Source organism: Lissotriton helveticus, chromosome 1_2 (genome assembly GCF_964261635.1).
Source record: "Lissotriton helveticus chromosome 1_2, aLisHel1.1, whole genome shotgun sequence".
In the NCBI taxonomy this organism is placed as follows: domain Eukaryota; kingdom Metazoa; phylum Chordata; class Amphibia; order Caudata; family Salamandridae; genus Lissotriton; species Lissotriton helveticus.
In genome coordinates, this window is record NC_136058.1 from 143,925,746 (window position 1) to 143,940,933 (window position 15,188).

The 15,188-nt window shown below is 44.9% G+C and overlaps 1 protein-coding gene across 4 annotated transcripts in view; it reads left to right on the top strand.

Moving 5' to 3' along the window:
- Positions 1 to 15,188, top strand: part of USP24 (ubiquitin specific peptidase 24) — a 2,099,319-nt gene that overhangs the window by 971,467 nt on the left and 1,112,664 nt on the right. For all 4 annotated transcript variants that reach the window (XM_078670143.1, XM_078670156.1, XM_078670149.1 and 1 more), the window contains exon 42: positions 10,829 to 10,948. In XM_078670143.1, coding sequence (XP_078526269.1) covers positions 10,829 to 10,948 — 120 coding nt within the window. The remainder of the gene's footprint in view (positions 1 to 10,828; positions 10,949 to 15,188) is intronic.

Genomic DNA, 15,188 nt, shown 5'->3' on the forward strand with positions numbered 1-15,188 from the left:
AGCCTGAAAACAGACTTTGTTTGCAATAACATCAGTTGATCCTCTGAGTGATCTGCAGTCACTCTTGGTCCAGCCACCTTACACAGAATTTTTTGCAGGCAAACTGGTTTTGAGAACTCGAGCTGCATTTCTGCCAAAAGCAGCAACACCTTTCCCTGCCAGGCAGGTTATCACCCTCACAGCATTCTTTACCCCGCCTCATCCCCTAAAAGAGAAGGAGAAAAACTGCATCACTTGAATACCAAGAGTGTCATACGGTACCTACTTATTAAGTAAGACTATACGTTTGTAGAAAATATGCATCAACATATGGGAATTTTATTATTATTATTTAAATTTATAATACGCGACAGCTACCCAAAACGGGTTTCCCAGCGCAACGAGCAAATCCAGAATTTAGGTGGAAAGCAGGAGAGGCTGATTATTTATCAAACAGCCACCTTTTTAAGGACTTGCGGAATTGAACATAGTCAGTTTCGTTGCTTAATGCTGTGGGCAAAGTGTTCCAAAGTGTGGGACCAAGATAAGAGAAAGACCTTCCGCCCATCCGAGCTAGTTTGATTTTAGGGACAATGAACCTCCCTTGAGTGGCAGAGCGAAGGTTTCGGGAGGGGGAAGTAGGGACTACCCAGAGATTGAAGATGTTGTGGAGCGTGACAATTTTTGATTTTGTGCATATAGCTCAGGGCTTTAAACTTTACTCTGTTTTTGACCCTGAGCCATTGTAGGTTACGTCAATGGGCGGAAATGGAGGTGGCCCTCGGGACTCCGCACAGGAGTCTGACCGCTGAATTTTGCACCATTTGTAGTCTATGGACTACGGTTTTGTTTGAGCCCAAATACAGCACATTTCTGTAGTCAAGCCTTGATGTTATTAGGCATTGACCCTGGTTTTCTGAGTGGACTCTGATAACATCCAACAGATTTTTTTAACCAGTTGAGAATAGCAAATCATGTCACTGCTACTTTAACTGTTTGAGAATGCATGTTGAGTGAATCATCAATCGTAATGCCCAGTTTGCGGACTTGGGGGGAAGGAGAAGGAAGAGTGCCCATTTCGCGTGGGCAGTGTTTGGGGTCCCCAAAGAACTTTATTTTTGCCCAGCATGAGTACCTCCGTTTTTTCTCCGTTTAGTTGAAGAAAATGTTGTTGCATCCATGATGCTATTTTGTTTAGACCGCTTTTAAGCAAGGAAGGAGCATTTGTGTTTTGTGAGGAAAGAGAAAAAATTATTTGGGAATCGTCAGCGTATGAGAATGATCGCCCAGATTTCTCCGCCACATCGGCTAGAGGTCTTAAATATAAATTAAAAAGTAGAGGACTAAGGATAGAGCCTTGCGGCATTCCATGAGCAAAGGAATGGACTTCTGAATAGGCTGTACGTGAGAAAACTTGAAAAGTGTGGTTAGTAAGGAATGCAATGAGCCAATCCAAAACTGAGCCACATATACCTAATGACCTGAAAGTTTTGATTAACATGGAGTGAGACACCGTGTCAAATGCCGCGCTCAGATCTAACGGGATAAGAGCCACGGTGTCTCCCTTGTCTAGGAGGTGATGTATGTTTTCCGTTACCCCTCGTAAGGTGGTTGCGGTAGAGAAACCTGCTCTGAAGCCTGACTGAGAAGGATGAAGAAGTCCTTCGGCGGTCGCAAACTGAGATAGATGTATATGGATATGTTTTGCAAGAATTTTAGAGAAAGCAGCTAATATTGATATGAGCCGATAGTTGCAGGGTGTATCGGGGTCAGCATTTGCTTTTTTGAGAAGGGGATGTATCATGGCATTTTTCCATACCGATGGGATAAAGGCTTCCTGCAGAGAGGCATTTAGGACATCAGTTAACATGGATAGCGTAGGTAAATCCAGCTGCTTTAATACAGAAATGGGCAGCGGATCATTAGGTGATCCTGATTTCGTATTATTAAGAAGTTCAACTAAAGTATCTGTATTCAACAAAGGCCAGGTTTCAAGGTGGTGGTCAGGATTAGCAGGTGACTCTGCTTGATTGGGAAGTGAGTCAACTGTTTCACGTGGAGAATGAAGTAAAGGGGTGGGGAAAAGATTTTCCTTTTGCGGCAGCACAATATCTTGATATATCTTATCTACTTTTTGGATAAAGAAAGAGGCCAGAACCTTGCATTTCTGTTTATTGAGTGCAGGAGGCGACGCTTGGGTTTTAGAACCAGCGAGTTCCTTGACTGTGCTGAAAGGAGTCTGCTGAGGCTCTACTGAGGCTACTCATGTAATCAGAATATGTTGACCCCAATTCCTTGCTAGCTCACAGTGCACCATTTGGACCCCTAAACCTGACAGGGTAATGGATGGTGTTTGCAGCCTCAGAATTTAATATAATTTGAATATAATGTTCTGAAGTCTTGACGTTTTCTAGTCAACATGTGTTTCATCTTATGCGGATAGTAGTCTCTTATAGAGACTACTAGCCGCAGATTCCTTAACATAGAATTATTCCCAGGCGGGAGACTGGATCCGGAAAACTTTTCTGCCACAGCATCCCTTCGCGCAGGGGGGTCGGCACCACGTGACTCCACCCTGACGTCGTCCGCGTCCGTGACGTTAGCGAGGATACATAAGTCCCACCCTGGGGCGCCTACGTCAGTTTTTTCTCTTTTCCACGTGCACCTCGGACCCGGATTGTGTCCTGGCCTGTTTTCGAGCCTTCTATCCCTTTTCACGCTTTGGCTTTCAGTGGAACAGTGTGTGAATGCCTTCGGGTTCAAGACGTGAACCTCCTGTGCACGTCCCATGTCGGCGACGGACCCTCACCCAATTTGCATGTGGTGCCTGTGTGAGCACCACGACTGGGAGAGTTGCGACGCCTGCCAGAACTTTACGCCTAAGTCATGGCGGGAGCCCCAGATGAAGTTGCTGTTGGCGAGCTTGTCCAGGTCGGTGTCATCCCAGCGTCCGTCCCCTACCTCGGAAGCAAGGAGCCTCCTGTTTCGTCTGCGTCATAGTCTCTCGCCGCGGACCTGGGGTGCTTTCCTGAGTCCCTCTCGGTCCTCGACGCGGGCAGCTGCCCCGTCTGAGGTCGAACCGGCGGCTTTTTGGCACTGCTCCTTCACCGTTCCAGTGTCGACCCTGCCCGATTCTCTTGAAGAGCACGTGGTGGCAGAAGTCTACCCGTCGCCACGAGTGCCCACTCCGGCGCTGGTCGACGTCAATTAGGTGCCGGTGGCGGACTCCACGGAGCTGCGCCGGCGTCGGGTTCGTGATTCGTCCCCTGAGGTCCCTTCTTTTCCAGAGGTCTGTCATCTGTTGGTGTGCTCCTCCCCGGAGAAAGGGTGCTTTATTGTTGCCTTTTCACTAGCATCTTCCAGGGAGGGCTCCTCGCCGTCCCCACAGCCTAAATCCTCGAACCCTTCTTTCCGTGGCTCGCCGCTGGCCTTTCCACCGGCTTTCCCCTTGGACATGGAGACGGACGGCTCAGTCTGCAGTCGTCACCCACTGAGGAAATACTTTCTCCTCCGCGGCGCCCTACTGAGGCTAGTGTTGCCTTTGTTCGGGCTATTTCCACAGTCGCTGGTATTTTGCGGATGGGTGAACCTACCACTCCGTTTCCTATGGACAACCTTTTAGAATTTCTCCACCAGGGTTCTGTTGAACAGGAGTTGTTCCTTCCTTTTGAAGCGTCCCCCCACAATTCTCTTATGGGGGCTTAGGGACGCCCTGCCATGGGCGATCCGGTGCCTCAGGCGCTTCTGCATCATCACCGCCCTGCTCCTCATGGCCCTGTCTCTTTCTTTCCATCCTTCTACTAAAGGCTCACTTCTACGGAGGGCCTTTCCATGTTTGCCTGTGGTGTTGTTTCCTCCGTCTCTTGAGGCCCGGTGGTTGGATTCATGGGGGCGTAATGTCTTCGCTTCCTCTAGCGCTGCCTTGCTGGCGCTTAACACTTTGGGTGTGTTGACCAGGGCTACTTCCAGTCTATGGAACTCTGTGGAGTCCTTTCTTATGTCTCTCATTAAGGTGCCCGTGCTGATCTACGGGCCATGTGTTGGATGGTAGGGAGTTGGCCGCGTTTATTCTTCGTGCGACTTTGGATGTTGCTGATGCTCTCGGCCGTGCTATGGCCACTTCTGTGGCTCTCTGTCGCCATGCTTGGCTACGTGATGCTGTTTTTCCTGAAAATATCAGGGAACGTCTGGTTGACCTACCTTTTAACGGGGTCCTTCTGTTTAACAATCATGCGGACTCCGCCATTCAGTGTCTTCTTGCGGGGCTCCCTCCTCCTACTCAGTAGGTTGATTTGTTGATCCTCTGGGTCTTGGTGGGAGGTTTTATCCCATTGCTCCTGGAATCTGGTGTTGGAGTGACCGTTACACTTTCTTTGAGGTTTGTTGTGCCCTCGGGGTAATTGGTTGACCCACCTCTTCAGGTGGCTGCTGGTTAAGCCCATTTTTGGCAAGAGTGTACTTTTTGGCTGCTTACTAAGACTTTTGTGGTTTCTGCCGCAGGTTTTATGATTTGTTCTCTGATGCAGGATTTTCTTCCATAAGATTGGTTCCCATATTTTCGTGGGACGTGTCCTACCCTACGTGGGGTATTTTTAGTTAATGGATAGTTCTGTCTTACACTGGGAAGGTGTGGACTCCTCCTTGCGGGGTCCTCGCCCTTCCTGGTGTTGCGATATGCCGCTGGTGTGTTTTTCTGGGCAGCTCTGGTGTTGTGCTGCGGTGTTTTTGCCTGTTGTCGGCCGTTTGGCCTGGTCCTAAGTCTGGTGTTCCAGAGGGGTTATTTTCCTGTGTTGACGGCTTGGTTTGTCCTAATTGTTTCTCCTCTTGTATCCGGCTGGTTGCTTGTTGGCACCCAGCTGTGCCCGCCTGGACGATGTGGTCTGGACGTTTAGTTTTGTGGGGCTTGTCGGCGTTCAGCCTTGGGGTGGGGCCTGGCGCCCCTGCTTCTTGTTTTGAGGGAGCCTTGTGGGACTATGTTTTTTCTTCTCCCACCTGCCTTATTGCTGAGGTGCTGTTCTGTCTGGCCTGTTGACTTCCAGCTGTGATGGATTTGGCTGCCCTCTTTACTGGGTGTGTTCCCGGTGGAGGGCTCTTGTCTTCCTTTCTACCCCTTCTCCTTGGAGTCTCTGGGTTGCTCTTCATCCTCGGTACTCCTCTGCGTTGCCTGTACCTGGGGCTTCCGGTTGAGGTCCCTGGTACATTGACTGCTGGCCTCCTTTCGTATTGCCTTTGCTTCTCCTGCTTGGTGAGGGCTGGGCCTCCTCTTTGTCGTTGTAACACATCCCCTGAGGGGGCGGTGTTCTTCCACGATGCTGAGGTTCTAGTCTGCTTGAGGGGACTGGGCTCTTTCCCCTGTCCCTGTCGCTCATCCCCTGTTGAGGAGGACTGGGCTATTTTCCCCGTCCCTGTGAATTGTCCCCTGTTGGGGTCTTGTTTTCGCCTGAGCCAGAGAGGTCCTCTCGCAGACCCTCCTTCCCCTTGGGAATGGCTAGGGTATCTATTCTACGTTAAGGAATCTGTGGCTAGTAGTTTTTATCAGATGTACAAGTTACTTACCTTCGGTAACGATGTATCTAGTAGAGACAGCCGCAGATTCCTTCACGACCCGCCCTTCCTCCCCCTTCTGCGAGGACCCTTCTTGGTCTTCTGCACTCCCCTGCCTCCGGGTTGTCTTGTGCGAGTGCCTTTTCTTACTCCCTCCCTAAGGGAATGCTTGCCTTGTTGTTGTTCCATTCCTTCCTTTCTGGTGCTTGGTTGATGAATTCATGGGTACTTCTGTGCTCCTGCACCCTGGTCTCCAGTGTGGGGTTCACTCGTGCTCTTCTTCCTTTTGTTGCTTGCACTTCTAACTCTTTGGCAGTCCTTGGGGTTGAGGTCCCTTGGCTGGGTCTTGACCCTTAGCTCTTTTGGGAGACTTTCTCCCTGCTGGTGTTGTCTGCTGTTGATTGGTCGTTGCTCTCCGTTCTGACCTTGGTGCCCTTTTCTGATCCGAGCAGTGGCTGCAGACTTCTTGGTCTGTTGTGTATTTTTCACATGCTTTCTGCCCCCGGTGAGGCTGTTGTATTTGTTTGCAGGACTGCTTTCCAGTAGCTGTGCCCGCTGTGCCCTGTTCTTTCATTCCATGTCTTTTGGTGCCTTAGTACCTGGCACTATCCTGGATGGTGCTGTTCCTCACCATTTGTTTCTTTCCCTTCTGTTTAGCTGGGGGATTGGCACACTGTTCCAGTATTCTCACAGTTTTGTTTGTGATGTCTCCGCGTTGTGGCGCAGAAAATTTCTCAGAAGAAAACTGACGTAGGCACGCCGGGGTGGGACTTATGTATCCTCGCTGACGTCACGGACGCGGGCAACGTCAGGGATGCTGTGGCAAAAAGTTTTACAGATCCAGTCTCGCGCCTGGGGATAATTCTACGTTAAGGAATCTGTGGCTTGAATCGTCTCTACCAGAATCATCGTTACCGAAGGTAAGTAAGTCGTACGTTAGCATTGCTCCAGTCTCATCCTCTATCAAAATGGAGGACTAGTTACCAACTGTTCCAGTGTGACCTGTGTCTCATCTGCATCAAGCATATTTAAATGGAGGAACACACAGGTATTCAAATGCAATGTGTACATCAGCATACTGCGATGACTCCATCTTAGCACGGGATCGCAACATCGATATGTAATCAGCACAGCGCTATTCTTCCCAAGTACTTGTAACTTGTCGCATTATCCAAATCATATTAAAGCCACTATATAAAAGTCACTGTATATATATTGTGATATCTAAACCATGCGCTTACTGTTTGCAGTGTTCATCAGTTGATGCCTAACCCTAGCATATTATTAGTAATGATACATGCAAATCCAATCCAGACTAAGGAAATTCTGGTTAGACCACTAACAAACGTTAAATCAATGTCACTGAACTCCTAAAAAGGTCCACAATTATAATAACTTTATTGAGCAATCCAAGCAGATTTTACTGTCAGAGTGCTCCAGTGACACAGCCTGTTGCTCAACAAGTACCATATCGGCGTTCCAAATATGCGCCATCTTAGTTCCTTGTAAATAGAAAAGGGAGTGCCATGACAGTGACAGCGTAATGTCTATGTTCCAACTTGGTATAGTGTGTATAAACAATCAGAAATAGACTAATCTCCATGGCCCTTGGATTGGGTTGGCTATAAAAGTATCGCCATGATTACATGGGTTAAACTAAACAAACACCAAAGTCAAATTTAAGTATGATTAAAATAATTGTGGACTAACAGGCAAAATACTGAGTTCTCAGAGTACTTATATAGTGATTTATACATTTAGAGACCACTTTGTAGTGAGGTGCTTGCATAATGCCCTATGTTCCGCATGCCCGCCTATCCACTCGCTCCCTCCCTTAACACTCATCAGTACTGACCCGGACAGGCGGACACGTTACGCCTGGGAGCTTGTCCATGGTCAACCTTTCCCCAACGAAAGCTGGTATTATTGCTTTCACAGACTAAACCTATCTCCATAAACCACAAACGCAAGCTTTTACATTTCAAATTGTTACACCTGGTGTATGTCACTCCACGAGACATATCGCACTTTGACCCTACTCGCTCCTCTCAATTCCCCAAATATAGGGTCCCTGAAGCACGCTTTGCCCATCTGACCTGGACGTGCACTGCGGTGGGTGGCTACTGGCCCGAACTTTTCACTCTAGCTACGATGATTGCCACTTCACTGACCCCCACCCCTCCCCCCTCCTGGGGTATGTGGATAATGTCCCCAGGGATGTGTTCCGCGTTACTGCTATTGCTCTGTTTCTTTCTGAATGCGGGATTTCACTGCACAAGGATCGCAAAACCTGTCCCTTTGACTCTGCATGGCTGAAGAGTATGATTTATTGTGATAAAATTAGTGAAGACTACGCCACTCTGCAGCCAATTACCTCGAGGCTTAAGGATGTATGGCAACTATTATGAGACTACTTGTTAATGTTGGACACTGCTGACCCAGATGGATATGGCGTCATCATGCCCCCATTCCTTATTTACTCCTCGAGCTTTCCTGCGGCCTTGCCGTACATGCTGTGTGACTATATATTGCCCCTTCCCATTTCTGGCTAAACTTGGCACTTTTTTCTTTCTTTATTGAATGCCTTTGTATACTGAACTACATCCCCGAGGGCTATCATTTCCTTCAGTTTTTTATTTTTTATTTAGTGATTTAAGACACTACATCTCGCTAACTATAACACCTCATATAATTACTTGCATTAACGAAATCAATGATAATATCTCCTATGCCGGAATATCACCAAAGTGATCAGTGGTTGAAAAAGTACTGGTAATAATAATTATATGAGCAAATAGGTGGCCTACATTTTAAACGCCAAAAAAAAGCATATGGTGCCTATACCGCTATCAGTCACACTCTTGTCAAAATTATTCTATGATTTAACAATTCAGTTATGGTTCGCCACCAGTGTACCTCTACACTAATCATTAAAGATCTGCTAGAAAAAGGAGGAAGGAAATGGAGTAGAGCGCACACACTCCAATATAAAAATTCCCATTGATGAGTGTCATTGAGGGGCACAGTCAGTTCCAAATTTGTATTCAGAACATTTTATACGTATACATACCATAAAGGTACAACTCTGGATTGTAAGTCAAAATCTCATAATTGATTAGTGGCCGATACTTGTAAACAGAACATAATGTAGTTGACTAAACCTAGACAGAAATGCAGTCTAATGCAAATTATTTGTGTAAAACAAAAGGCACAGTTACATGAATTCACTCTTTTACTCTCCAATAAAATCGTGTAACGAATGGTCTATATTAAGACCTTCCTCTCTTTTAAATTCATGATTCAAAGTCCCTCTTGTCTTCACTTTTAACTCCCGATTACCACCTCTGGTATCCAGTTGCAACATCTTTTTTTTTTTTTTTTAAACTTTATTCACAGCTGCAGTCTCACATTTTTCCGCTTTGCATTACACAGTGTCAACATATCAGCTGGTGTTTTCTGTTTTCTCCCCATGCACCATGCATTACCCTACTTGTCATTTCTCAACCGTGATACTAAACAGGAGGACTTAGACCGTAGTAATTTACAATTTCGTCTCATTTCAGCATCGTATTATGATACAAATTTAATGTCACAACATCCCTTCCCCCTCCCACCTCCCCCAACCATCTGTGAAGTTGCAACATCTCTAAACAATGGAACTGTTAGTTCCGGTGGTGATTCTGCATCTTACATTCGAGTGTGTGTAAAGTGAATGGGGATGTAAAATTAACATGTTTTACTGCTCTGAAACATTCAGATACCCTTTAATGTAATGGTCGAATGGTGCTACCAACGTAAACCTTTTCACATTTACATAAAAGAACAAATTGTGTGGTGCACTTAATATTAGCGAGACTAATACTAATTGTTTATGCTAACCTATTGAAATTAAGCGAGTGTAACAAGCTTTAGCAGCATGTTGAATTGCTCAGATGAACTCATTTTGTTTCAGAATTTGATAATTACATTCAAGCGTTCATGGAGTCTAATATACATTGCAGATATGGTACTAGATGAGCCAATACTTGATCAGCTTACCTCAAACATGGTGGTAGTTGATAGCCTTTTTCTCTATTTGCTTGTTTTCTCTACCTTTTCCTTACTTTCCTCAACTTTCTTTGGAATACTTTATTGATGGGTGCCAATCGTCATTTATTATATACTGTAGATTGTAATTAATTGTTCTGTTTTTCACTACGACATATACATAAGTCTCTGGGAATCAATTTTTGGGACTTTACACGCTTATGGTGATTTGGTCAGTTTGACCTTGGTGACGATTCAGCTTTAACTTAGTATGTTGTTATTAAAGCCTATATAATTGTCATTTTAGCTCAGATGAAGTCTGCTGGTGACTAACAGCATAAGATGAAACACATGTTGGCTAGAAAACGTCTAGACTTAGAACATTGTTTTCAAATAAAATATATCAGACGATCAAAGTCTACGGAATTTTGTATGGATTATTTGGGAGTGTTTGGGATTGTCCTTTATGGCTAGGTGGATAGTCCTCTGCATTACAATCTGCGACGTGCTAGCTAAGGAGCAACCCCAACAAAGGCATATGGGATCATTCCTCTTGAGCCAAGGCTACTACTACTGCATTAGCATGCGGCGTACCCATTATTGATATCTCTCAGGCTACTACTTGGGGATCGGTGTACACATTCACTTAGCATTATTGTCTTGAAATTCCGGTCTGTAGAGAAGGGAACTTTCCCTGTTTGGCACTGCAGGATTTTTTGGTCTGAGCCACTCCACAGGCTCACCACCTTGGGTTGTACTGCTTTGGTATTTATTCACAAGGTGCGGAATCTGTGGTGAGAAGTATCCATCAGAAGAAGTTATCTAGCTTCTGCAACGCTCTTTTTTGGTGAATACTAAATCTAACCTCAGATTCCTCACTGCCCCCACTTCCAAATTCTGTGGAATGGACTCTTTTCCTAAAGTTCCCATTCTAGAGATCTGCAGCACACTGGTCATTACAATTTGCTCCTGGGCTCTGCATCTGAGGATGCAGACGTGCCTGCAAAAGAAACTGAAGGTCAGCACGCCTAAGTGGCGCTTATATGCAGTTCTGTCATCTCGGAATGAAGTTTGTGCTGAGCCACACAGTACCACCTACTAGCACGCAAGAGTACTGCTTTAGAGTTTTTCCACATCGTCTGAGACATAGGTTATATTCACACGGTGAGGAATGTGCGTGTAGAGTATCCATAAGAAAGCATTACCAAAGTTAAGTTACTTGTTCTTTTGTGATATACCAAAACAACAAAATTCATGTTTAGGCTTTTATCATTTTTAGCACCTTCCACCTGTAGACAGTCGGTCTAGTTCAGGTTATGTTGGTTTAAAGAATGGAGGAGCTACCTGTTACATGAATGCAGTATTCCAGCAATTATACATGCAACCTGGTCTCCCAGAGGTAAGTTTCATTGTCTAAATTGCTTTTAGTTTTCTTGTGGTCCAAAAATGTCCTCGATATTACAAAACCTTCTTGTGAAGCTGCAAATTTCTGTGGGTGGGGGTGGGGGTCAGGATAATTATGGTAATGAAGAGAGTATATTCTAAGGTTGTGTGAATGTCATTTAATTTGCTTTTGCATAATTACTTAAAATTTAGGGAAATTACATGTAATTAAGCTAAATGCAGATCCGTTTTTTGCTGTGCATAGCGTTAAAGGTGTCCTTATGTACATGTTTGACATTGACTCGTGGTAAAAAAAAATGTGCAAAAAACCAAAAGCACTGTGAATAACAGCCACTCACGTTTTGTTGTTTCTGTGTGTTAATTACACAACATTTGTAGAATTTTGCATAACAAAAGTAATGAGAAATTCCCTGAATTATGTGAATTACGCAAATATAATTTAGATTTTGCCCAGCTGTATAATGCATGAAATAGTTTAATGTTCATGTGCATTCCCTTTTGTGCAACTGAATCTTCTGTGAATACTAGACAACTAGTGAGACAACCTAGAACCAGAATGTCTAAAAGGACTTTATTTGGGAAAGAGAGAAAAAAAATTCAATTGTTGGCTAATTTAGCTTAAGATGTCTAAGTAATGATAACTGATTTACATACAAACATGCTGCTTCTTATATCAGTCCTTTTAACACATTTAGCATCAATATTGAGGACTTATCATAGATGTCTCTTATTTACAACTGTCTAGCATTTTTATAATTTCTTCGTTACCAGACTTTCACTCAAGAAACACTTCCAATTCAAGGTACGAGGGGTTTCAATGGATTTCAATACAGACAATAATAACAGTAGATTTGCTGACATCATAGGGAGGAAAAAGTGAGCTCTGCTTACATTTTAATTGCAAGGTTTCCCAAGAGCAGGACGCCTTTATCATCATAACCTTATAGAGGCACTGGGAATGTGTCCGAATCTAAACACAAGACTCCCTCATGATAAAATGCATATGGAGGCTTTCGAATTATAAGGAAAATTGAAAAACATGGTAATTTTAATCAACCAATTATAAGCAATGGGAAAAGCAAAAGGAGAAAATATGGAAATGCGTAAGTTGTGATGTGGCTTGCTTTCTGGCCGAATATCTGTACTTTGGAAGCTTTAACCTCAAGCTATCTTTCTTCTTCCTGGATCATTGGTTGAACTGGCCATGCAGGCCAAGTTGGCAAATCTCAATTGTGTGTGTCTAGGAACCCCAAGGGCACCTTCTGGAGTTGCTTCAACCTGGCCACTTGGTTCTGCACTATCGACATCAGGGCCTCTGGCTCTTGCAAAATATAAAGAAAATCTCTGCTGTGATGGCAGCAGCACCTGTACCAGAACAAGAAGTCTCGACGACTTACATTTTACCGAACTATATGATGAATTTTATATTAAAAAGTGCATGAATGCACTCTGATAATTTTTTAAAGAAAGGCTTGAAGGTGTTAAGGTTGCAATGGCAGAGGCAGTTTCAATCTAACTCTGAGGCATTACGTTCCTCAGAACCCTTCTCCTTTATGGAGCTGATGAAAGTAAGGTGGAAATTTTCTCTCACCAGACAATTTCAATGTTATAATATTCTTGATTCTGCAAAATTTGAGCCTCAAACATTAAATGTAATCTATATCATGCCAAGACGCTTGCATCATCGTTAACCCCGCTATGATGGAGAAGAGCAGCCAGTTGTGGATCAAACCTGTGTGGACAGCCAGTTTGATGCATACTGACATTGTGTTTGGCTGCGATGTACAGGCAGTGGAGTAGATCTAAAGAGCCTCCCCGATTCCATTAATAAATTATTGCACAATGGCCAGTGTCTGAAATTGAGACTTGACCTTGAGAAAAAAGGGATCTAAAATTCGGATTGAATTTAGATGTTGAGACTGCAGGTGCTGTGTAAATCTAGACCTTTTGAAGTCTGTACTATAGTTTTGCTGATTAATGCTTTCTCACTTTGGGAATCCTTCCAGCCTCCAGACAGGTGGTGCTCTCTGACTTTGCATCGACTCTGCATCACATCTGGACATGACAACATATGGAATCTAACTGTGCTCACTGACGTCATTTCCTCTTTTTCTTCACCCTTCGATGCTGTTTTGTACATCTGCTTCCAACTTTTTGGTATAGTTACTGGATCCAAAAAATTAGGAAGCGTTGTGACAAATATGTGTCCCCACCGAAGATGACTGATTCCGATCCTTACTGTTACTGCAGCAATTAGATGTCGGTCATGGACTCAAGCAGTGTTTATCTTTGGTGGCACCAAGCATATTTTAAAGTTGTTCAGTCAATGCTCCCTCGTGCTGCCAAGGGCAATGAGGAAAGACAAGGACAAGCTCTGTCGCATTAGAGAAAACGGTTTCGGTTTAAAGTCCTGGGATCATTCAAAGTCTTATTCTTAATCTCCTTCTCAGTCATCAAGTAAAAATAAAGGTGAAATCAACAGACAATTTGCAGTTGAAACTCAAGAAACCCAAAAAGGTTCACTCCTTTCCTCCACTCTGAAGGTAGGTTGCACAGTCAGTATGCCAAAGGCCTGACTTCATCTGCGCCTTAGGACTAGTACATACTTCTAGTCCCGATGCGCCACAAACCTCTCTGGCCCTTGTCAATCTTGCAGCAAATTGAGGTGTTTAGGGAGACCATGCTGCAGGTATTCCGAGTTGTTCTGGTTCCCTCTGGTGCACCTTTGGGCTTCACTGCGCTGCTAGGGGGATCCCAGCGAGGTTCAATCAGTGGGTCTTTACATGACTCCATCTGACCCAGTCCAGCCTAAGTCTGGTTCTCCACCAGTGCTACTCTGCACCTCTACTCCTTCGATGCAAGTTCCTCAAGTTACTTCTTGAAGGCCAAGTTCCGACGGCACTGACTTCTGATTCTGTACTTGTCGCAGTGTCTGGTCTAGATCTGGCTTCGGCGCATCCCCATCCTGTGTCTGTCATTACAAAGGCCCAGCCTTTGGCTGTGGACACTCCACGCTAATGGCTTTGTCACAACGCCACTGTTACAGGAAACTTGAGGCATTTACCACGTAAAATAGCGGCCAGGGCCTCGAAGGTGCCCCACGACGAGGATGAGGAGGAAGATCAGCGTTGTTTCCCTGACTATGCAGGTGATGTCTTCTTTATAGACTTACAAAGTGCAAGTGGTCATATCTTCTGAAAATGAATACCCTCAAAGAAATGACCTCTTCTAAATTTTGGTTTGCATGGATGCAGGCGTTTTTCTTCTTTGCTCATTGAATGCTGTAAGCCTGTTGGGTTGCTATACACATGCCTTGTGGGATATGGCAAGCAAAATGTTGCCTGCTCTTTCAGAAGACTTCAAAAATTAATAAACGCAAACAGTGCCGGATGGCCATTCTGTAGCTAAGTATGTTTTGAGAGCCGACCTGGATTCTATGAATTGAGTAGCCTCTGGTTTGGTTTCCATTGTTATCCAGCAGCTGTCCAGAATGATGGCAAGTCTTGCTTGATGGACATATCCTTTGATGGAGCCATGCTCTTTGAGGATAAGGCAGTTTCTATGCTGGATCACTTCAAAGAGAGCAGGGCTACATCTCCACCTTGGGGCTGCTTTCCTCCACTAGCCAGTACTATCCCCACTACAGGAAATTATGTGGCTTCTATTAGGGCCTTGCCTCTTGTCAGTCAGCCCTTGCAGCCAGAAGTCTGCTCAGCCCTTTCACGGATCCATCCAGGGGCAGTGGCATTGGCCGAGGTCAGAACCAGAAACAAGGGTAGCATTCCTCTTCATCTTCACCTGCTATTGGCGTAGTCAAGCCGCTTTAGTTTACCCTTGACTAGTGACATGAGGCAGGTAGAGGGCTGGGTTAGTCTTTGCCCACCTGGTTCTACATTACTTAAAATAAATGGTTCCTTCAAGTTACTGATGTTGACAAATGTGTCACAGTACTTGGTATCCCTGTCTCAGGAGTTGGCGGATCATGGCGCTTTACTGTCTTCAAAGGTTCAATCTCTGCTAACCAAGGGTGCGATTGAGGGAGTAGGCAAGACAGTAAGAAGTATGGGCTGTTACTCCTATTATTTTCTGGTCCCTAATAGGGACCAGTGAGCACAACATCGGGGAGTCTCTCTAATGTGGTCCAGATCTTGGGAGAAATAGCAGAAGACCTGCAGTGATAGCTAACAAACCACAATTGGGTCAGTTGCAGAACTCTCCCTTCCTCATCCAGTGCT